The sequence below is a fragment of the Notamacropus eugenii genome, chromosome 5 (assembly GCF_028372415.1).
Source record: "Notamacropus eugenii isolate mMacEug1 chromosome 5, mMacEug1.pri_v2, whole genome shotgun sequence".
NCBI lineage: Eukaryota > Metazoa > Chordata > Mammalia > Diprotodontia > Macropodidae > Notamacropus > Notamacropus eugenii.
Window position 1 is genome coordinate 74705809 of NC_092876.1, and position 24280 is coordinate 74730088.

The window sequence follows — 24280 nt, forward strand, 5'->3', positions numbered from 1 at the left end:
TGTTTAGAGTCATTTTTAGAGGTATTTTAATGGCTTTAGGGGGAGAGCTAGAACAGGTCCACATTTCTATGCCACCATGCTGGCTCCACCTGAAGAGTTCTTTTCTTTTTTTTTCTCATTTCTAACTTTTTTTAAAAAAATTAAACTGTTTTATTTGTTTTCAGTGTTGTACAATCACTTTCATATATCTTAGATTTTTTTCCCCTTCATTCTCTCCTCCCTCTGTACTCCCTCCCTGAGATGACATACAATCTTATATAGGTTCTACACATACATTCCTATTAAATACATGTTCCATAGAAGAATTAAAATGAATGGGAGAAACCATAAGACAAAACAAAATATAATACAAAAGAAAATGATCTGCTTCTATCTGCAATCCAACTCCATAGTTCTTCTCTGGATGTGGAAGGTGTTTTGCCTCAAGTCCATTGAAAATTTTTTAAGTCCTTGCATTTCAATGAAGTACTAAGTCTACCAGAAAAATTCCTCAGACATTGTGGTTGTTGTTATGTACAAAGTTCTACTGATTCTGCTCCTTTCATTCAGCATCAGTTCATATAAGTCTTTCCAGGCCTCTCTGAAGTCTTCCTGTTCATTGTTTCTTATAGCACAATAGTATTACATTAATATACCATAACTTGTTCAGCCATTCTCCAATTGATGGGCATCCCCTTGATTTTCAGTTTCTGACCACCACAAAGAGAGTTTCTATAAATATTTTTGTACATGGGGGACCCTTTCCCATTTCTATAATTTCTTTGGAATAGAGTCCCAGAAGCAATATTGTTGGGTCAAAGGATATGTATTTGTACATTTTTGTAGCCCTTTGGGCATAGTTCCAAATTGCTCTCCAGAATGGTGGATCAGTTTACAGCTCTACCAACAATGAGTTAGTGTTCCAACTCTCCTATATCTTCTCCAACATTTATCATCATTCTGTTTTGTCATGTTAGCCAATTTGATAGGTGTGACGTGGTACCTCAGAGTTGTTTTGATTTGCATCTCTCTAATCAATAGTGATTTAGAGCATTTTTTCATATGATTATAGATAGCTTCAAGTTCTTCCTCTGAAAACTCCCCTGTTCATATTCTTTGACAATTTATCAATTGGGGAATGACTTGTATTCTTATACATTCGATTCAATTCTCTATATATTTTAGAAATGAGGCCTTTATCACAGACACTAGTTGCAAAAATTCTTTTCCAGTTTTCCGTCCCTCCTTATCTTAGTTGCATCGGGCCAAAGAGTTCTTTTCTCCAGAGAATTTTTTTACCTCCTTTTCCATTAAGCCAATTCTATTTTTTTTAGTGTTATTTTCACTAATATTTTTGTGTTTCTTTAAATGAGCTATTAATTCTCTTCATAATTTTCTTGCATCACTCTAATTTCTTTTTCCAATTTTTCCTCTGCCATTCTTTTCTCTTTCTTTAACTCTTCCAGGAATTCTTATTGCATTTCTGTCCTATTAGCATCTTTCTTTGAAGCTTTAGTTGTAGCTGTTTTTGCATTACTGTCTTCTTCTGAGTCTGTGTCTTGGTCTTCCTTGCCACTGTTATAGCTTTTTATGGTCAAGTTTGCTGTTTTGTTATTGTTGTTTGCTCATTTTTCCAGCCTATTTCTTGACTTTGATTTTTATGTCAAAGTTGGGCTCTGCTCACCTGGGGGTGGGAAGGCACTGTCCCAAACTTCAGGCTTTTTCATGCTGCTCTTTCCAGAGCTAGTTCTGGGGGTCTGCACATTTTCAGTGCTTTGAAGGTGGTGTGATCCAAGGAGAGGTGTGGTCACTGCTCTTCCAGTTTTTGTTCTGGTCTTTACTCAGTAAGGGCTCCTCCTCCTCTGCAGCTGCAAGAACTAGCACTCCTCTTGGCCCTGGAACTGTACACAAGGTCCCTGCTCCTTACTATGAGTTACACAACCTTTTGACAATTACAGGTTCAATAAGCAGTTGATTCAGCCTCCTAAGTATGGGTAACCTCCCACTTAAGTTGCTCAGACCAAGTGCTTGTTGACTGTTCTCTCTTTTCCCATAATATCCTTCAGACAACCCTAGAGTCCAGCCCTAAGTGAGCTTTAGTGTCCAGTTTGGGACTTTGCTCCTTCCTTACCTTGTTAAATATTACAGAAATATTAATCACTATATACAAATTCTTTACTTACAAGGCTCATATCCCTATTACTAATATTAGATGACCTTTATATATCAACTTTAAGGTTTTCATTTGTATATATTATCTCATTTTATCTTCACAATCACACTACAAGATAAGTACTTGGTTACTATTATCTTGGTTACTATTATCCCCACTTCAGAGATGAGGAAATTGAAGCTCAGAGAGGCTAAGTGACTTGCTCATGGTCACTGATTTATTTGAAAAGCAATTTTTAATATCTGCTCCATATATGGCACTCTATAAGGCACTGGGGAGTGGAAAACAATGCCATAATATCTGTCAAGAGTTTACATTCTCAACTCTAGAATCTAGAGTATCCAGACTTGGAAACACACTGATAATCTGAAAAGATCCCAATAACCTTGGAACGCCAAAGCAATCTGACTAATCTACAGATCATACAATCATGGGATTCACCATCACAATATTTCACTTAAAGTAACCTCATCTGTACTCTTCCATGTACTTTTTTCTGATATGGTTAAAACAATAAAGCACTGAAAACTTTTAAATAAAAGATCAAAAAATTACCCCGTTGGAGCTGCAGTTCTTTAAATTCAAGTTGAAGTTGCTCAATCTCTTTTTCAAAATCATGAGTTAAGGCTTCTCTTTCTTCTGTTAACTGATGGGCATGATTCACATAATTTCCCACCTAAAACAGAAATGGCAGCCACCACTGAACAATTTTAGAACCAAAATAAAGCAGTCAAATAAACTGCAGATAGAAATTTTGATAACTATTGTTTCTTACAGCAAGTGGGACTTCAAACACTTTACCAATTTTTGATTTCACACTTGACACTTTTGTTGGATGGCATCCTTAACTGAGATACCCAAAAAAATTCATCATCTAGTGAACAGCCTTCCATTGATGAGCCTCATCAAACTTGGTTATTAAAACAAAATTGGTTAACAAAATCATTTGTTGAGCCTATGACAAACCTTGCTGCCTCCAGAGGCTAGAACTAAGGTTGGAAGATACATTAGAGAACATGTCAAGCCCCTCATTTTATAGATGAGGAGAATGAAGCTTAGGGAGGTTCAATTATTTTCCCATGGTTACACAGCTAATATGCATCAAATATTAAAATTTGAACTCAAGTATTTCTTGGTCCTAAGTCCAATGCTCTATCCACTAGACAATACTGCCTTCTTTCTCAAGCTCATGTTCCATGGACAAAGTTTTCAAGAGCTTTGGGTGGCTTCCACAGCTTCATTTTAGTGGAGGTGATAATGATAGCAATTCTGTGAAGTACTTTTTTAGAATTTTTGGAATCAGAGAATTTGAGAGGTCAAAGGGACTTAGTATTCCATCCACGAAAAAAATCCCCACCAAAACATTCACACCCATTATCTCACTTGAGTCTTATAATTCATCTGAGAGGCATGCATAGTGCAATTGTTTCTATGATACTGCCCTGCACCACTGGGTTGGGCTTGTCAGGTACTAAGAAAGACCCTTTGACTTGGGAACAAGAATGATCCAAGTCAAGGTTTCAGAGGTGGGGTAGCACCCAGAGATCAGTTACAGCTGAATACGATAGGTGATCTGGATCCAATTATTACCTGTGGTATGAATCAGAAGTAATAACCTAGTATAGTCTGCATCCAAGTAGGCATAGTTCCCATCCCAGGAAAAAAAATAGCAGTAAGAGTAAAAGTACTAAAGAATAATCTGAAAGTCAAATGCAATTAACCAAATTAGAAGGAAGGAAACAAGCATTTATTAAGCTTCTACTATGAGCCAGGTGCTTTCCTAAGCACTTTACAAATACCTCATTTGATCTTCACAACAACCCTAGGAAGTAGGAGGTATTCTTATTCCAATTTTACATTTGAGGAAACTGAAACAAACAAACGTTAAGTGACTTGCCCAGTCACATAGCTATTAATTGTCTGCTGTTGTGTTCGTCCTTCATCCTTTGTTGCTGAAGATCATGCCAGCAGAGAGATGATGACATAACTTGCACTTGACTTTGTTTTGAGTGAGGGAGGACGGTTGTGCAAGGTCACCCACCCCACTTTTCCTCCAGAGCAATCTGAATCCAGTGACCAGATATTCATCAGAATGACTAGAGATGGCCCAAGATGCAATGGGAGACCTTGGCCCCTTTAGGTCATGATCTATTCAGGTACTCACTTAGGGTGAGGTAACACCTATTCAGTGAACAGGCCTGTTTAAGAAGTAGTCAGGGGATGGCCCCTTTAATGAGGCAAAGAAAAATAACTACATCAGGCTGGGAGGGAAACTGCAACAGCTACTATTGATAATCACTCTCTAGTCATCCTGATGAATATTTGGTCACTAGATTCAGATGGCTCTGGAGGAGAAGTGAGGCTGGAACCTGCACAGCCCTCCCTCACTCAAAACAAGTCAAGTGCAAGTCATGTCATCCTTTCTCTGATGGCATGGTGTTCAGCAACGAAGGACAAACACAACAATCTGTGAGTAGATGCAGCTGGCTGAATGGGGACCCAGCTAGCTAGGTAACTCAGCTCCTCCTCTCCTTTCTGTCTCCCCCTTCCCTTTCTTCTCCTCTCCAAAGTAAAATTGGATGGCCAGAGGATGCCCAGTTAACTTGGGGTTTACTGGCTGGATGCTTCTTTCCTTTTCCTTTTCCCTTCCCTTCCCTTTCTTTTCCTTTTCTTTCCCAAAACCTTAAACTTACTGCACTGCTTCAGAGTGCAGTAAGACTGGACAACACTAGGCCTCTGCCTATGGGGTATTTGCTGGACTCTCTTGGCTTAAGAGTGATTACCAACAGTAACTGCTGCTGTTTCCCTACCAACCTGATGTAGTTATTTTTCTTTGCCTCATTGTCTGAGAGCAGATTTGAACTCAGGTCTTCTTGACTTAGGCCTTACCATTCTATCCATTGCACCACCTAGCTACCTCAAACTACAGGAAAAAAATCAGACATGAGACCCAGAATTCGCTGCTGCCTAATCTGAAAATCTGAAGGACTATCCAGTAGGCTAGCTAGGTAGGACCTATCCTAAGTTTATACTCCACTGGCATGGAGCAGTTAGGTAATGAAGTAGATAGAGCACCAGTGCAGGAGTCAGGAGGACCTGAGTTCAAATCTCACCTCAGACATTTGACACTCACTAGCTATGTGACCTTGGGCAAGTCACTTAACCCCAACTGCCTCATCCTGGGTCATCTCCAGTCATCCTGACGAATATCTGGTCACTGGATTCAGATGACTCTGGAGGAAAAGTGAGGCTGGTGACATGCACAGCCCTACTTCACTCAAAAAACAGAGTCAAGTGCAAGTCATGTCATTATTTCTCTCATGGCATGGTATTCTTCAGCAACGAAGGACAAACACACATACTCCACTGGCAAAGCCTTTAAGAATCAAAGGTCACCCCCCATACCACTTTGCTGTCTGGGTGGCTAATCAAATCTTGCCGTTGATTTGCTAGCTTTCCTGGGCCAAGTGCTACTAGTCAGCCCTCACTTTTATATAGCCTTGAACACTGAAAGAGTAGTTTATAGTTCAATTAAGGTAACTTCCAAGTGGACCAGGTCTATGGCTACAACAGCACTCTGGAAAGTCAATGGAGAAAAAACCGGGATATTCAGAATATGGTCCTACTTTGCATGAAATAGTTCATTCTGATAGAACAGTATAATGTACAGGGGCAGGAAGACCTTGTTCAAATCACACCTCTGGCATGAGTTACATGACCAGAGATAAAACACTTACCCTATGCCTACATCCCAAAATGGGGAGATTATTGTCCCTTTGGAGTCCCACTATCTTTATAGGTTCCTGAAGGAACAAACTGAGACAAGTAAGAGGCCTGGGAACACCTCGGAGAACACTAACAATAAAAGATTCTCAACTTTTCTGAGCCTCAGTTTCATCAGCTATAAAATACAGAGAATACCTGTAATTGTGATCACCAAATGAGATAATGTATATGAATCACACTGCAAACCTTAACGCACCATTTAAATGTCAGTTATAATAATGCTCCATGGAGAGAGCTATAGAAAATTCTGTTGAAAATAAATTCAGTCAGTTTTCAAGTAACCTGTTACTTATAAAGTAACATATACTTCATAAAGTAAATATAGAGTTTGTATATTTAGTCCAAAAATGGAGAACCTGTAGCCTTGAAGCCACATGTGGCCCTCTAGGTCTTCTAGGGAAGGTTAAATGAATCCAAATTCTCCACCCCTGCTTTTGTCAGTCGTTAAACTAGTGCAGTCTTCAATGGAGACATGATTTCTTTTTTTACTATGAGAGCAGAGAAAAGGACAGAGTAAAAGCCTCAGGGGCTTGATCAGAGGTGGTGTTAGCAGAAAGACTATGGACCCAAATGCCTCCTCCTCTTGATTATTTCTCGGATAGAGCCCCTTCTCTTAATGCAGGCTCATGTGACCACCTGCCTGATCACTGTAATAATCTCCTAATAGGTCTTTCTGACTGTACCTCATCCTTTGCACTGCTGTGAGACTTATCTTCTTTACCTCTGAAGCAGATCATGCTACTCAATCTGATTGTCTAAATATGGGAATCTGTCCAATATACAAGATTAATAATGTTTATAAAATATGAAATTTTAAATTATGGACTTTCTTTTCTGGTCATTTTTGACAGCCTTAAAAAATAGGTCATTTCAAATATGCTTCACAATAGCTTAGATGTAAACCCTATCAAAATAATAATATACTTCCTGAAACTATTGTGAAATTGATTTGTGTGGGATGGCAGAGGAGTATTGTGAAAACAATCCTTCGTGTATTCTTCTTGGAAGTTGTCATTTTGAAAAATGGAGAAGAGTAAACAAATGTAATTTAAACAAATTATAAACAAACATAGGAAAATAGCTCATAGAAAGCAGTAGGGCTGTATAAAGGAATAATTCTATATGATTTTCTCTTACTTGTTTCATTTCTTCCATGTGTTTTACTCTGAGCTCCTCCAAGTCTCTAGAAGCAGTTCTCAGACTCTCCTCACTATGTTGGAATAAATGCCAGACATAACAAAGCTGATCTTCTGCAGTAGCAAGGGAATCAATTCCTTCTCTCTCAAGAAAAAGAAGTATGTCTTCTAACTGAACATTTTCCTTAATAAAAGCAAAAATTCAAATAAGACTTTTTTTTAAAAAAGTTATAGTAATTTGAGCTATAGGAAATCTTGAATGCATATACCCCAGATTGTTCAACTTCTGGATTGTTAAATGTTCAGATTCACAGCAAGTGCTTCCCCCTCTAAATGTCAACAGCTGCTGATAACCAGTTGAATAAGGGCTGTATAATGCCAACCAAACTGAATGATGAGATTATGTTACATATTATAACCCACTCAATTATCACATAATCTACATATCCAACTCAGAACAATACTATTTCAAGGACCTGAAAATATTCCAATAATCCTTTCTACAAGGTAAATTTACGTTGTCCTATAAACCCTAATTCACTATCCCTATGACTTCACTCCTCCCTGGCCAATACTCCTCTATATGTAAAATATTTCTCTATTAGAATGTAAGAACAGGGTTGGGTTTTGTTTGTTTGATTTTGGTGAGGGGAGCAGGGAAAGGTAGTATTTCCATCCCTGGGTTTACTTAGCCTTGATGTCCAAGGTTCCTTTTGAGTATAAATCTATGGTCCTCAGTTCTTTGCTCCCTTCAATAAAAGACTAAAGATAATTCAATTCATCAAACTTTTGAGAATCTGTGAGCAAGGTATTGTTCTAGAGGTATAAAAATGGGTAATAACTATCTAGAAGCTAGAGTTTTTATATTCATTCTCATAGACTCCATTCCCTCCTAATCACTATCAGGCAATTAAAATGCTCTGTACTAACAGAATGCCAGCTTTATATAACCCATGATGACTTTCTAGATCATTCTGTTCTCTGTGCTAAGCTTGTACAGAAGTGTCTGCCTTTTTTTTTTTAATTGTGGAAGGACAACACTATTAAATGACTCCTTGCACCTATTGGGCAATTGACCATCCTCTCCTTCTCACGCCAGTCTTCCAAGAGACTATTTTAAACTAATCTTCCAGTGTTCCCTTCCATTATGAGTAACTGTTCCTGGGTGATTTTATGGATAAGTTTTGCCTTCTCAACTGAATTGTAAACTTCTCAAAGAGCAGGGACAGTGGTAGTTTCTGGGGATTTTTTCTCTCTTTTCTCCCCCACTCCAACTTATACACATTCATTCATTCATTCAATAAATGTTAGACATGTAATAATATATGCCAATAGCACTGTTACAGATGCTGAGGGAGATACCAGTTTAGAGAAAACAGCTCTTGTCCACTGGAACTCACATCAAAGCATTCAGAATAAACATATTTAACCTTATAGAATTGATAAATTCAAGCAAAGTTATCAATAGGATACATTTTTGTAGAGTGAACTCTAAGTTCATTTTTGTATTGGGCACAATCAGAACTATAAAACACAAATGAGATAGTGGGCACTTAATGTTGGTTTGTTTTTTAAACTGAACTGATAAGAACACACACTGAACTGAAGTTCCTCTCCTTTCCCATAACTCCTTCCCCTTCATTTACTCACTGGTATCCTCTTTTCAAGCCCATTTCCTCCACAGAGTGTGCCCCTAATCACCCCTCTTCCCGTCTTTCAAGACCTTTGGACCTCTCCTTATATTTTAATTTTGTTTTATGGATATGCCTCATCAACCTTGTTAGAATGAAATCTCCTTATCTGATACTTGTTTTCCCATGCACAGAAGTACAGTACACAGAGAACTGGCCTCAAAGTCAGGAAGACCTGGTTTCTCATTCCACCAGTGATAACAAATTGCTATGTGACCTTGGGCAAATCTCCTAGCTTTTGAGTGCCCCAGGCAACTCTCTAAGACTATCCATTGGTCCATAGGGGTAGAAGTTTTCCCACCCAGAGCTCCCTACATCAATAAAATCATAGGTCCCTTCAAAATAAATAAAAATTCCCACAAAAAGCCAAAAGCCTTGTCTGTTGCAAATGCTTAATATTTAGTTGTTGAATTGAAAAGTAAACTAACATTAAGGAATCAGAAATAGGAATTTTCAAGCAATATATAATAAAATCAGTTTCCTGAGACAAATTTTCTCATAGTGAAATTTTCCATATGTAGTTTCTACATAGCATAGTACATTTGTACATGCCCTATACATGGCAGATGTTAAATGAATGCTTATTAAGTAACTAACCTCCTCAAAAATAAAGACCCTAAGATAATTATGAATCAGACAACTAGTTTTCTGTATGTATATGGTTCCTGAGATGCAAGAAAGGCATCGATAGAAATGGCTAAAGCTGGCTGAACTTTGAACAGCAGTGAGGTAGCCCTCATTTCTCCTGTGAAAACCAGAGTCCAAGAGAAGGAGAATATGCTGCCCAGCACTACATACTGTGGTCAAAGAGGGAACAAATACTGTCATAGCAAGTCCTGAGGACCGAACCAAGGGTCAAAGAGGCATCATAGTTTTAAGAGTCCCTGCGATCATAAATTTACTTAGGCTAATCCCTTTAAAGGTTATCTTGTCCAACCCACCCCAGTTAACAGATGAGAAAATTAAGGACCCACAAGGTTATATGACTTTGCTTGAGAACAAACTTAAAGTGACAGAAGTGGGATTTGACCTCGGTCTGTGTTCTTTCCGCTCCATAATCAGGCCTCCTTGAGGCAGACACTGACACAAATATATAATTCAAAGCTTTTACAAACATTAATATTCTATTAGAACATGAGCCTGTTGAGAGCAAGGACTATCTGGATTTTCTATTTGTATCTTCAGTCCTTAGCACACTTTTAGAAAGCATTTAATAAATGCTTTAGAATTCATTCATTTATTGAGATTTCAATACTCTTACATACTCCAGCTACTTCAACTTGCAAATGATTAACATTTTATTTGAAAACTGAAAAAGCAGGAAAGTTTCCTTCTCTGATCTAAGATTAAGAGAAAACTGCAAAAACCAACATTTAATTTTTTTTCACATAAACTTGGCTGAAATTCAGCATAACTTCAGAGGTATCTATTACAATGGACTCTGTAAACTAAAATAACCAGGTTGTCAATTTTCTGAAAACTAGTCTAAAGAAACTAGAATAATTGTTTTTAAATGTACTTCCAAAAACCAGTAAGTCCTTGGTCTGTGAAGGTTACATATTAAGGTTCTAACAAACTTCAAGGATGCACTTTTTGTGTTTCCTAACTAGTCAAATCCCCTGTATCCTTACTAACCCCACCAAAATCGACCTGGCTTAGATTCAATAGAGCTATCTTGCCCAGAAGAATACATTTTCTGACACTTCTCCTATTAGTTTCTCTCTTGGTTCACTGAGAGTAAGGTTAGTCTCTAAGAGTAAACATAAAGTTTAATTATTACTAAACATAGGCTTTATCCCTTAGCTTCAATTCTCTTTCAGATAATTCTAAATCCAGTCGAAAGCCGGAATGTTATATGATGAAAAGAGCATTTAAAATTAAGTAAACACCCCATTCTGCATAAGCAACTCATACAGGAGTAAACTTAGTTCTTAATACACGTTCTAAATAACAAGAAAATGCAGTCATTTTTCTATATTTCTCTAACACATTTGACTTGATGTAATTTAACGTTCGTATTTACCAAGGTAGACTTGTCCATTTCAGTTTCTAGTTTACCCAACACAGCATCCCCAGGATAGTGCAGAGTAATAGATACATTGTTTCAAACAATCCTGGGGAAATGGGAAATAAAGGCTACCCCGCAGCAGAGCAGCAGAAAAGCACAGTGAGACAATCTAGGAGATTTAGGGGTTGGGGCTCTAGGAATGAACATTGAAAGTGCGCTATGGCCCAGGAGAGGTGGGGGAAAAGCCCCAATAGATCAAAACCCCAGCTAGTCCTACTTCATTTTACATATGAGGAAACTGATCCCGGAGGGTTCAACAAGGAGAAGGCAGGATGGGGGGTGGGGGGAGGGAAGGAGAGATTCAGGAAATGACTAAAAATAAAAGACGTCAATTAGACAGTTTCGTACGGACAAAGCCGTGTCCTGGAAAAAATGCAGAAGGCGAGATGTCTTCTGGGGCCACGACGGGGACAAAGCGGCTGCGGGAGCCCGGCTTGCTAGACAAGCGAGTCCGTCTGTGCAGCCGTGGACAGAGAACCTAGGGCCCCCCCGAGGACCTCGCCTTGCACGGCTTCCGCCCACCTCCGCGGGGAGGCAGTAAGGGCGGCCCCACTGCTTCCAGCCCACCCAGGCCGAGGAAAACCCCGCGTGCCCGGAGAGGTGCCGGGCGCGCGCGCAGACACAGGTCTCAGGGCACGCGCGCAGACACAGAGCCCAGGGCACGCGCGGTCTCGGGGCGCGCGCACACAGAGCTGGGGCACGTGCAGGCTCGGGGCTCGTGCGCGCACAGAGCTGGGGGCACGCGCACGCACGGCTCGGGCACGGACGCACGCTCGCCCCTGCAGCCTGGAAGGCCTCTCCTCACGCACTCATTCACTCCGCCAGGTGGGGGAGGGGGCTTGGGAGTAGGGAGCTGGAGAAAGGGTGGAAGTGGGGGAAAGAAAGGGGAAGAGATAGAGAAGGCAGCTCCCTCTCCCGGCTGTCCAGGCTGCGAGCGGGTCTGGTTCAGCGGAAAGGCCGAAAAGCCCCTCCCTCGCCGAAGTCCGGCAGACTCCCCGGGGGCAGGTCGGCGACTCCTAGCTGCAGCGGCCGGCGGGCTCTGCGGGAGTCATGGCAACCGCTCCAGGCCGGGCTCGGCTGGCGATCGCCATGGTTACGGAGCGTACCATTGACCTTAGAAGGAGGGATCTTGTGGTGGGGGTGAAGGCACAGACCACTGCCACGGGGAGGGGAGGCGAGAGAGGTTGGGCCCAAGGGCCCCGGTCTTTGTTCCCTCGTGGGTGGAGCCCGGGAGGCTTACCGGGGGAGGGGGACACGATCCGGGCTCGCGGACTTGGGGAGGTTTTGGAAGGGTTTTAAGGTGATAGGATTCAGGGATGAACGTTCACAGCCCCCGTTTCTAATCCAACCTCTCATTTTGACGGATGCCCAGGCTGGTTGTGACCTGCCCAAGGTAGTAAGTGGCAGAGACGGGGTTGGAACTCTCCTCATGTCCCCATGAAGTGCCTTAAGGGGTTTATAAGAATCCGTACCTTGAAGCACAGCCTGGATGGCATGATTTCAAGTCGGTGGGTGACAAGATGGGAAGGTTGGCTAAGGACATACTGACCAGGGGAAGGCTGGCCCTCCGGAGATGAACTGGCCATGATGACCGATGAAATGGATAGAAATATAAAACTGTCTGGTGACCCACTGGGGAACCCGTCCCCCCACCCCCTTTTATTTCCAGTAATAGTAAAAAGCCTGATTGTCTTGGGTAATTAGTTCTTACTGAAGTGTCTGATATGGAAAATAAAAATACGTACACTTTCAAATCTCAAAGGCATTTATTTATTAGATTCAGATAAAACAAGGCATATATGTATCATCCACATGACATGGGAAAGTTTTGATAACAAGTGTGGGTTATAGTAATAGAACAAGAATTCTGCCATTCAATGGAAAGCTAGATAGCTCTACCACATCAGCATTACAAAGTTCTTGTGACATTGAAAGGATATTGTTTATATGGCATTTTAAAGGTTGGGTGCCTTCACATCTGGACTACTGGTCCCTTGACTGTTCATCAGGTAGGATTCCTACAAAACCACCTAGAGACAGACACCAATCTGCCTGTCTGTTGAGGTACAATCCACTTTGGACTTCGCAAACCAGTTGCCACCTGGACCAGACTGACTTTTCTAGGCCATTATGGAGCTAATACATTCACTCATTCAACTAACATTTACTAAGTTCTTTGAATCTTCCTAAAAACCAAAATCCAAATTGGTCCTTTCAAACATGTTTTAACTATTTCTCCAACAGTTTATGCTGTACTTGTAGCATAAATACAGCAGCACCATGTGTGTGATAAGCATTATTACAAACCAATTATCCAATACAATGATAAGGCCTAGTTTTTTCAACTGTCTTAAAAACAAATTAAACTACTGATATTCTGCCTTATTGTTTCTGTTACCATGGGAGTGTTGGATACGGATCTAGCTACAGAATGGAAAAATAGTAGAAAAAAAGTTTAGACAACACAGGACAGGAATGATGTTGGATTTAAGTGGAAGAGTTGAGATGTCGGGAACAAGATCAGCAGGAGATGTAAAGAATTATAAAGGTGAGTTGCACACAGTAGGCACTTAATATGAAACTGGTTATCTTGAAGAGAAGGCTTTGGGGATCATAATAGCTGTTCTGAAGTACTTTAAGCACTCTTACTTACAACAGGGATTTGACTTGTTCCAGAGGTCAGAACTAGGAGCAGCAAGTAGACATTGAAAGGCAAATTTAGGCATTGCAAACAGAAATTGTTTCCGTAACAGAGCTATCCCAAAATGGAATGGGCCACTTCTGACAGTGGCACCAAATTCCGTCTCATTGGAGGTCTCCAAGAAAGGCTGGCTGACCACTAGAGGGGCAGGTTTTGCATGGAGTTTTTTTTCAAGTATGATTCATCAGAGTCCTTTCCAACTATGACACTGTATGGTTCTGGGTACAAGCAACATCCTTGTCAAATAAGCAAATATACTACAGAAGGAAGAACCTAACACAGAAAGGCCTCTAGTGCTCTGGGTGCACACTGGATTAATACATAAGATTATGGGAAGAAATTGCATAGGAGGAGAAGGCAGAGAGGGACAGCTACAGCAGTGTAATCCATCTGGATCAAGGTGTGGTAGTAACTCTGGGTCTCCTACCAATCTTTTTCCTGGCCTTGCTTGCTCCTTTGGTAAATAGGCAGGAGATTACCAAGAGGTGGTTGGGTCAGAGCTGGTGGGGATTATATAGTAATTACTAGGAAGAGGAGAGAGAACAGGGATGCTCAGGAGTTGGTTTCATAGAACTGTGACCAGCAAACAGCCTCATGGGAAGAATGTTAGCCTATAAGGTGTGGAAAGGATCAGTTGGAGGAGTTGGTATGAGATAGTTCTAGTAGAGTGGATGGAAAAGGGATGGGAGAGCAAACAATGGGAGGAACCAAAGGCCCTTTGGTTATGGAAACTCCTGGTGAGGGTCATTGGCTCCTTGGAAGTCTGAACTTGGCCTTGCAAAGGTTCTCACTCCCACCTGGAATGCACTCCCCTTTCACTCCCACTTAGACTCCCCAGCTCCCCTCAAAATTCTCCCTTATCTGCAACAGCAATTGGTGTACCATCCAACTACTCAGTTTATAGCTTTTATTTTCTTACATGTACAAATGTTGTTTCCTCCACAGAATAAAAGGCTCCTAAAGGAGTGAAACTTTCATTTTAATATTGGTATCCCCAAGACCTGGAACAGTGCCTGGCACAGAGTAGCTGCTTAATAAATACTTGCAAGGTGGCTAAGTCCCAGACAGGGGAAGAAAATCTATGAGTGTGCTCAGGGGATACTCCAAGGGGTTCTTTCCTAGCTCCACAGAGAATATAGTGCTGTGCATAATTAGAATAATAATTTACATCATGATCTAAGATTTACAAAGGGCTTTCCTCACAACAACCCTGTGAGGTAGGTAATACAAATATCATCCCCATTTTAAAAAAGAGGAAACTCAGGCACATAGGGGTTCAGTCACTTGCCCAGGGTCACAAAATGAAAGTATCAGAGCCAAGACTCACACTCAGATTTTATGACCAGAGTTTAGCAGGTAGATGACACAGGTAATTAATTACAACACACAACCATTACACCAAAGTGCATAATAGAGGTGCAAAGTTCTATGCAAAGTCCAAGAAGGAAGTCTTGTTAGAATAGGACAGGGTTCAGGAAAGGCTTCCTGGAGGTGATGGCAACCAAGCAGGACTGAGTTGAAACAAAGGCAAAGAAAGTGCATGCCTACATTACTGAGGAAGGGTTTTACATCTGCAGGTCTTAGAATTTCAGGAGTCATCCCCTCAGAGAGCTCAATAAAAGCTTAAGGGAGGCCACCAGCACAGACAAAACATTGAAGTATGAATTAGGGGATCTGACATTAACACTGTTTCTTCTCCTTTCTAGGTCTCAGTTTCCTGATCTGTACAATGAGAGGTTTGGGCTGGCTCATCTTTAAGGTCCTTTCCAAGGTTCCAAGAAGTAACGCTAAGGTTCCAAGCAATCATGGTTTAATTACGCGAAAGCTTTTGCAACCTCAAGCAAATTTAAAATGTAAAAATTAACGAGCCTGCCTTCACTTTTTAAGAGTCTGGGTTAAAATTCTACTTTGGAAGGAGTGAGCAGAAATGGTCCTCTAATTCTTGTGCTAACAAAGTGGGCAACACAGGCAAATTAAGACTTAAATTAGATATATAGAAGGAGTAGGAGCATTCACTACTGACCCACACTGGTCTAGAGAGAAGAGGATGCTGGCCTGAAATGTGCTGTCCTTCCCTCCTGTAACAGCAGCTTAAGAACCTGTAACTAACTTGTTATGAAGTCCCCACCTAGCCAGTAGTCCCTCTATTGAAATCACCCCATTTTGTGCCTCGATACACTTTGACATCACAACTTTTCTTTTCTACTAGGCTTTAGGTTCTCTCCAACCTATATTATACAAGCCTTGCATATGGTAGGTGCTCAATTAAAAAAAAAAAATTTGTACCTGATTTCACTGGCTGAGGGAGCACCTGACTGAATGTCCTCCACCTTCTCTGCAAATATTCTTGGAGTCTTGCCCAGGGTGCTGAGAGATGAAATAATTTGCCCCAAACCACAAACTGTGTGTGTGTCAGAGGCAAGATTAGAAACCAGCTCTCTCTAGTCAGCACACAATGTCTCTCAGCTCTGATTAATATCTGCTGAATGAATGAACTATCTTTTCCTGCTTTTAGCCCACAGTGCAGTTTTGATCAGGCACAGATGCAACCAGAAGAATTCCAGGTTCTCCAGTCATTCCCAACTTTTTAATGGAGGGTGAAGTGGGAAGGGATGGAGAGATCATCAGAGCTGGTAAACACTAAATTCTTTTGACATCATTGGCTAAATGTATAACCACTGTTAAGAGATGATTGTTCATCCTGCTTTGCAATTAAAATTGAATTAAAAGAAAAAAATACACTTTATTTATATACCCTCTCATGGAAGTCTCAATTTTCTAATATATAAATCAAAGCAATAGCTTCAGACTCCCTCAATCCCTTCAGGTTTCTGAGAGCCTTCCACTTTGGACTACTACTGTGAGATAGACTGCATACTGAATGCTTTACCTCTGAAGTCTGATGATCTGAAACAAACCTCTGCTCTGGGCCCACTTAGGGCCCAGGCCAAAGCCTCATGATTTTAATAGGGGCTCCCCTCCTCCCTGGCCACTCCAGCATGTGGTGGTTGAAGCTAAAGGATCCTTAAAGTATAATTCCACCAAGGGCACTGATATCACAGCAGCCTGGTAAGGCCAAGGCAGATGACCCTTACCCACCAGGCTGGTTAACAGTGTCTGTGGAAGATGGCAAAACACATTGAACACAAAGCATCAACAGCTTTTGAGGCATTGTACTCATTCCTGGATTCAGGCAGAGAAAACAGTACTTTCAGAATAAAAAGGTCCAATAATTGGGGAATTTTCACATCACAGCTTTACTAAACAAGCTTCATAGCAGAGAAGTCTAAATATTTTCTTTTTCTTTTATGGGGTATCTACAGTACCTTATTGTAAAATTTGGGTTAAGTATTTGGTTATAGGCTCTGTGTCATCTACTGGCTTCTACAAAACTCCCCCCAAATTCCCATTTAATTTCTTATGCCAATCCCTGATATATCAAAACCTCAATGGAGAAAATCTTGATGTGGAAGTACTTTAAAGTAACTGTACTTTAACTGAAAATCTCCTCTTTATCCAAATGGAAAATGGCAGAATCATGGAGACTATTGTTTTCCCAGAGAGGGTCAATTAGAGAATCAAAGAAATATGGAAAGAGCAAACAGCTCTATCAACAATTTAATTGTTTTTCTACAGCTGTGTCAATAGTTTTATAATTTTTTTTGTCAATTTTTGATGGATATATGATGCTATTTCATCTCAATTTAATATAATAAATATTAATAGCTATTAGGATTATACTTAAAAAGCAACAAAACTTTAAGTACAGAGATGGAAGACACTAAAAGAGAACAAAGACCAAAAAAATTTACTTTGTTAAAGTTTATGTACATGGACATGTTTTAATCAAAATATTAAAAGTTTGGAATTTTTTTAATTTGGGTTTTTATTCCTTCCTTGACTTTTTTTTTGTTGAGATTGTTATTTAGCTTGCAGTAAATTATTCTATACAGAAAATGAGAACTATATCCCCTTTATTCCTTTTTCCATTTGAAGTAGTAAGTTTTTATAAAACCAGAACTGGTCTGCCTTCATTTTCATTTTTAATAAGCATCAAATACCACTAAAAGACAAAAACCAAACGGTTTTGAAATTAAATATTCCCTTTCTATTCCAACATTCTTTTCACCTACCTACAGATTTTCCTTTTCTTTGGGGAGGCAAAAGATATTTTCATTTTTTTCTGTACCACCCTCTGATTCAAGCTTCAGATTTGGGAGACAAACTATTTGCCTCAGTTTTCCTCATTTATAAAAGCCATGTGTCGAGACTGTAGGTTACTCACAATCTTTTCTTCTATTTCCATACCTTTTCCCATTTCTTCGTCAGAAAGAGACAACTGTGTTTCTGAGTCTTTAGTTACAATAACCACATGGGACCTCCGAGATTCAAGGATATTGGCCACCACAACCTGATGACAATAAGTCTCCAGAGCCTTTCGGGCATGATCAATTACAAGCGAGGGGTCTGTCTCCAACTTAAAGGAAATTACAAATGCCTTGGGAGCCCAATCTTTAACAAGAGGAGAAAGCATTTTTGGCACCATCTTCATTGTTATCTGCAATGGAAAAGAAGGCTTTAACACCAGGAGAAAAAAAAGTTCACATAAAAGGTCTCTGTCAACAGTAACCAAGGGAGCCTGGAATGAGGTTTCTTACCATGTTCCCGTTCCTAAAGGCACTACCAATCTCAGAGATCCTTAAAACTGGATGAGACTTTCAAGGGCATCTAGCCTCACCCTCACCCAGTGTGTGAATCCCTTCTAGACTATAATCATTTAAATGAGGTAGCTCATCTATTGGTCTCATCTATGTATTTCTAGGGGGGGGGAATGGTTTTCTGATCAGTATCCCCAAAATTACAGTAAGATTTGAAGAGAAATGGAAATAATCTTAAGAGCATAAGGTCACATGAGAACATTAAGGGCTGGCAGATATATGGTCATGTTTTTGTCAGCTTAAATGGCTAATCTGCACCTGAATATCTGTTCAGGTTTGTTGATCATCTCCCCTTTAGACTGAAATCAGAACAGCATTCTTTCAACATGCAGCTGTTGGAATGTCTAGTTGAAAAAACTTAATAGAACTCTTATGATATTGTATACTGCGAAGATGCTGATGGTCTGTGGGCTCAATTATGTTCCTTGAAGCCTATGTCAGTATGAGCCTGATACAAGGGAAGGTTACACATTCAATAGGTGTTACTCCTGTTCCCCAGCACCAGTCTGTTAGAAAGGTTCCATTATTATATTTATCCAGACTTTCACCTTTGTATTCTAATCTAGTTTTACAAACTACAGAAAACTGATCAATACACCAATGTTTTTGGCAGGTCCTTCTAAGAGTATGTGGGAAATAAAATGAATATCAGTAATGTTTTAACCTCTCTTCTAGTACAATCATTCTTTCATTTCTTTAATTTAAAGAGTGGCTATGTCCAAGATAACCTCAAAATTTCCACTTATAAAAGTATGAAGTATAAAGTATATGTATAAGTATATTTATAAGTATAAAAATATGAAGTAGCAACTTCAAGATGGACATTGTTGCCTAACTAAGCTTTTCCTGAAGAATTTAAAGTACATTAAATTTCTATTTTTAATTGAGAATCTTTTTACTTTACCAGCATCTACATGAAACAGCAATATATGCTCTTTAAATACACGATTCCCTTTAAGTTTGCTAAAAGTATTTTAAGGTTTAGGAAGCAAAGTTTTATCTAAACTGGTCCAACAGCAGTTCCCTGAGTTCAGTATCATTTCCTACCCGTAAGTCTTTGAAGAAACTGTACATCAAGGCTCCCACTGTGCGCTATCTTCTCTGGAAAGGCTTTCCTAATCCCCTTAGTTGTAAATGCACTTTCCCTCATTCTTCTGTTAACGTGTATCAATTTATGTTGGCATGTGGAATACACCTCTGTGGTATGTAAAATTATACAGGGCAGAGACAGTTTTCCATTTATCTTCATATCCGTAACGCTGAACATTCTGACTTGAATAGAGGGTGCTTTCTAAATATATGTGGATTGGACTGAATTTTAAACCTGTCAAAGAACATGATTCCCTAAACTTAACTGCTCTTTAATATCATAGGGGGTCATTTCAAAAAATAGACAATATGGCCAATATTCAAAAGAAAAGAATAGTACTATTATGTAGACTATTACTTGAAAGATTTGTGATTTTGCTAGTGCAACTACTCTTGCTACTGACATATCTAAATATCCCTGATGTAGTCTTCATGAGTTACACATGAGAAAACATTCATCACGTAGAATCTAACCTAGTGATGACTCTGTAAGCATAGTCAGACTGGTCCTTGGATGACAGGCCTGGTGTCTGTTCTACAGCCATACTAAATTACCAAGAGCTTTTCCAGGCAGGATCTGCCAAATCTCAAGATCTTAAGGATAGATTAAATACAGAGATCATGGCAGACTTCATGCTAGCATTCAAATTTAGCTCATGGCTCCCTCTATAAGCAACCAATCACCTTTTCAAGAACTAAGGTACTTATTCTATTTCGAATTAAGCACTTGTGTCCTACTCAGCACTGCCAAAAGCACCACCAGGAACCATGAGTTCAATGATCATTTACATGTGGATGACTCCCAGATAGCACAAAGATCTAGTAGTATTCCTTCCACCAAATTTCCAATCCTACATCATCACTTGATGGATCATCATTTTGAAATCTATATCCTGTAGGCTGCTAGGTGGCATCACAGTGCACAGAGTGCCAGGCCTGGAGTCAGGAAGACTCCTCTTCCTGAATTCAAATTGAGTCTCAGACACTTACTAGTGTGTGACCCTGGGCAAGTCACTTAACCCTATTTGCCTCAGTTCCCTCATCTGTAAAATGAGCTGGAGAAGGAAATGGCAAAGCACCCCAGCATCTGATGTGGCCAAGAAAACTCTGGGGTCATGAAGAGCTGGACGTGGCTGAACAATAACAGGTATCTCAAACTCAACATCTTTCCCTTTACATACACCTCTTTTCTAATAAAGGTTCCCAACACTGGCAGCCAGGTTCACCCCGCCCTCCCTCAGCCCCCTCTTCCTGTCTACTCACACAGTCGTCATTTTAGTCCAGCCCTTAGCCTTCTTAGTCTTAGCAAGCCAGACTCTTGCAATAGCCTCTTAATTGGATTCTCTGTTCCAAGTCCCTTCCTTTTCCAATCCATCCTCCACACAGCTGCCAAAATATTCCTTAACCACAGACCTCACACCATGTTACTCTCCTGCTTGAGAGAAAAACTCCAATAGCTCTTTAGAATCAAGTACAAACACCTTCATTTGATACTTTTTAAAGCCTTTCACAACTTTACTCCAATTTTTCTTTTCTTCCTTATCATACATTCCTCCTTCCCACGCAATCTTTGGTCCAGCCAAATTGGCTGCCTGTCCCTGAGACAGGGAAGACACTAACAACTCACAAATTTCCTTCAAATATCTGCTGAAATGCCACTTGTTATGTGAGACTTTCCCAGATCCCCCTGGCTGCTGGTGCCAAAGTTACTTTGTTTGGACTTATATATGTATCATGTACGTATGTCATACATGCTGTCTTCCCCCAAAATGGAACTCAGGTTTCTTGAGGGCTGAAATGTTTCATTTCTGACTCTGTAACCATAATGACCTACCCCAATAGTTGGCACACTACTTGAAGGGCATGGAGGAAGGAAAAGAGGGAGAATGGGCTTTAAAATATTGTCAACAGCCACAACATTCCCAACAGTCACTAAAAGTGAGATTTGGCAGACAGATGAAATAAAAATGTCAGGGTCCTTTAGGCGTATTACAGATGACAGCTGTGGGAGAAGAAAAGTACTAAGCACAGCGCTATACAGCAAGTGCTATATAAATGCTCATTCCCTTTCCCTCCTGTACCTTTTATTCTACCACTGAGGAAACTGATAACCAGGAAGAATATGCAAAAATTACTTTGATATGATAGAAAGGTCAGTTGTAATGCCTGGGACATACACAGTAGGCGCTTAATAAATGCTATCTGACTGAAAATTCTTCTCTAATTCTGACATGTAAATTTATTTAAAGCTTGGGAAGGAAGATATCTACACAAAAAGAATAGACAAAATTCTTCCTAATCTGAACACAGACCATGCACCTAACATGAGCCGTCCAAAATAGATACTTATATTATTAGAAGTTCCACTTATTACAAATGGCACTTGAACTTTATATAAGCCAGATTTAAAGGAAATATATGCCTAATATGGACCAATATAATATACAGTCTTGATTTCAATAAAGAGTTTATTTTAGAGTCCAGGACAGATTCATGAAGGAGCAGCAGGGCAGATAAGGAATAAGTATGTAAATCAGGGGTCTACTACTTAACCTTGTCCCCTTAGTCCTGTTCCCCATGGAATCCCATCAGAATTAATAAAAGATTGCTGGAAAGCCCAAAGGATTGATATGGGAGCCCTAGATCTCTAATAAAGTTATCTAGAACACAGCTTTTCTTATCATTGGACATCAGCGCTAAGAGAAAATTGAGTCAAAGACCTGAACTTCTAAAACCTGGTTAAGTTCATTAGTTTGATTAATTACTTCTGAACAGCATCAAGGTTTTGACAGGTTTTGAAACCTGGGTTTTGAAAGGCTGTTAGTGGAATACAAGCTCAGGCAGGTCCCATGAAGCAGGAAAGGATTCCCATTACATTTCTGGCAATGAACAAGCTATCTGACATCCAAGAACCCCAATCTAGCTATGTTCGGTCAGCCTTATTACTAGGTTGGCAAAATTCATTTTTTAGTTACAGTAATTCTGTGGACGGAACTTGGACGGGTTGTCATCTACATATAAGAAAGGATGTCATAAAGATGACACTGCAGATTCTTGAAGTATTTATATAAAGGTGTTCTGCTATTAGGGTTGGAGAAAGAGGTATTTGATCTGAAAAGGAAACAAAGAAGGGCAGGCCAAGGTTCACTAAAGAAATGTGTGTTTGTCCTTCCTTGACGAAGACCACGCCATCAGAGAAATGATGACATGACTTGCACTTGACTTTCTTTTGAGTGAGGGAGAGTTGTGCAGGTCACCAGCCTCACTTCTCCTCCAGAGCCATCTGAATTCAGTGACCAGATATTCATCAGGATGACTGGAGGTGACCCAGGATGAGGCAGTTGGGATTAAGTGACTTGCCCAAGGTCACACAGCTAGTGAGTGTCAAATGTCTGAGGTGATATTTGAACTCCTGACTTCTGCACTGGTGCTCTATCCACTGCACCACCCACCTGCCCCTCTAAAGAAATAAGGAAAGAGGGAAAGATATCACCGAGGGCTTGGATTAGATAAACTTCACTGTGCCCCACAGCTGCAATACTGTGATTATATATCCAGGCATCTTCACATACACACAATTTCTGCAGAACCATTGGCAAAGGTTATTATGTATCTGATCAACAGGGTTTTTAATTTATGGATTTTACTTGGGTAATTCAAAACCCGCAGGTCCCCTCCAGTTCTAATCTAGCAGCCTCTAGATTCATGAGCAACCTGGACCACACTGGTTCGACTTACATATCACAGTCTGACCACAGAAAGGCCTAATTCAAACAAAGAACAAGCTGGTGCATGCTTTAAACCTAGGGGACCACAAATCTAGACGGGATCGTACGCACCTGCAAAGGGCCTGCAGAGGACTGGATCTTATGCTCAGGCATTTCAGAGGCAGGCACATAGAAATCCGACACAGCAGCTGCAAGGTAAAACATTGCAGAGGAGCCTGCAAAGAAAAACAGTGACGAAGCACGTGGATAAAAGGCCGGACCTTGGGGGGGGCGGGGCGGGACGTCAAGACGTGAGTTCAAATTCTGCTTCGGACACCTATTAGTTATGTGACCCCGGGCAGGCCGATTTACCTGTTTGCTCATCTCTAAAATGAGGGTGGCAGCAGCACCCACCTCCCAGGGCTGCTGGGGGATCCACTTAGGGAGTACCTGGAGAGAGCTTAGCGCAGTGCTTGGCCCCTAGTAAGGGCTACATACATGTTAGCTGTTTGTTATTATATTATTATGCAAGGCACCCTCCAGCGGCTCCGGGAGGGGCAGGGCAGGGGGCGGCTCCTGGGCCGGGGAGTCAAGGTCACCGGGAGGGCCGGGGAGTCAAGGTCACGGGGGAGGCCGGCTCGCCATGCCATCTTCCCCACGCACCGAGCGGGCTGAGCGCCTGGGCCGCGGCCAGGAGCAGGTGCAGGTAGTCGTTCAGGGTGGTGAACTCCACCGCCAGGAAGGTGCCGGCGTCGGCGGCCTCCTGGTAGCTGCGCAGGGCGGCGGCGAAGCCCGGCAGCGCAGCGGCCTCGGCCTCCAAGACCAGGCGGCCTCCGGGGCCCTCGGTCGCGCCCCGCGACGGCCGCAGAGCCGCGAGCCAGGTCTGCGGCGGGAAGTGGTGCGCGAAGGGGAAGGCGGAGCGCGCGCGGTGCAGGAACAGCACGCCGTAGCCGGCGCGCAGGAAGCTCTCGGCCGAGGCCGCGCCGCGCCGCCCGCTGCTGAAGTTGTCCAGGAAGCGCACGGGGCGCGCCTCCAGGGGCACCTTGGTGCCGCCCGACGTGATGAGCACCACCCGCCGGCCCTGCGCGCCCAGCCGCGCGGCGAAGTGCCGCATGAGCTCGGCGCTCCGCGCCAAGCCGGGAGGCTCCGGGAACTCGGCGCCCAGACTCGCTTCCGCCATCGGTGCCGATGCTCTCACCGGGCCTGCGCCGCCGCTGCCAATCAGCCTGAAG

The 24280-nt window shown here is 41.4% G+C and overlaps 2 protein-coding genes across 9 annotated transcripts in view; both read right to left on the reverse strand.

The window, feature by feature from the left end:
* CCDC30 (coiled-coil domain containing 30) overlaps positions 1–11625 on the reverse strand; it is a 165877-nt gene extending 154252 nt beyond the window's left edge. For 6 of the 7 annotated variants that reach the window (XR_011967154.1, XM_072609736.1, XM_072609732.1 and 3 more), the window contains exons 1-3: positions 10789–11592; positions 7076–7258; positions 2708–2828 (exon numbers count right to left, since the gene is read on the reverse strand). Coding sequence is in view for 6 of the 7 variants with exons in the window: in XM_072609736.1 (XP_072465837.1) it covers positions 2708–2828; positions 7076–7258; positions 10789–10806 (322 nt within the window). In the remaining variant the exon portion in view is untranslated. Of the gene's footprint in view, positions 1–2707; positions 2829–7075; positions 7259–10788 lie in introns of all 7 variants that reach the window. The other variant, XM_072609733.1, reaches the window with a different exon arrangement.
* Positions 11626–12580: 955 nt separating this feature from the next.
* PPCS (phosphopantothenoylcysteine synthetase) lies at positions 12581–24259 on the reverse strand. 2 transcript variants are annotated; one of them, XM_072609741.1, is made up of 3 exons: positions 23712–24259; positions 23181–23284; positions 12581–18092 (listed from the first exon to the last, which is right to left on the reverse strand). In XM_072609741.1, exons 1-3 carry the CDS (start codon positions 24226–24228, stop codon positions 17769–17771), a joined length of 945 nt encoding a protein of 314 aa, XP_072465842.1. In that variant the 5' UTR covers positions 24229–24259; the 3' UTR covers positions 12581–17768. The 2 variants fall into 2 exon arrangements, with proteins under 2 accessions (XP_072465842.1, XP_072465843.1); XM_072609742.1 differs by lacking the exon at positions 23712–24259 and adding an exon at positions 23421–23698.
* Positions 24260–24280: the final 21 nt, after the last annotated feature.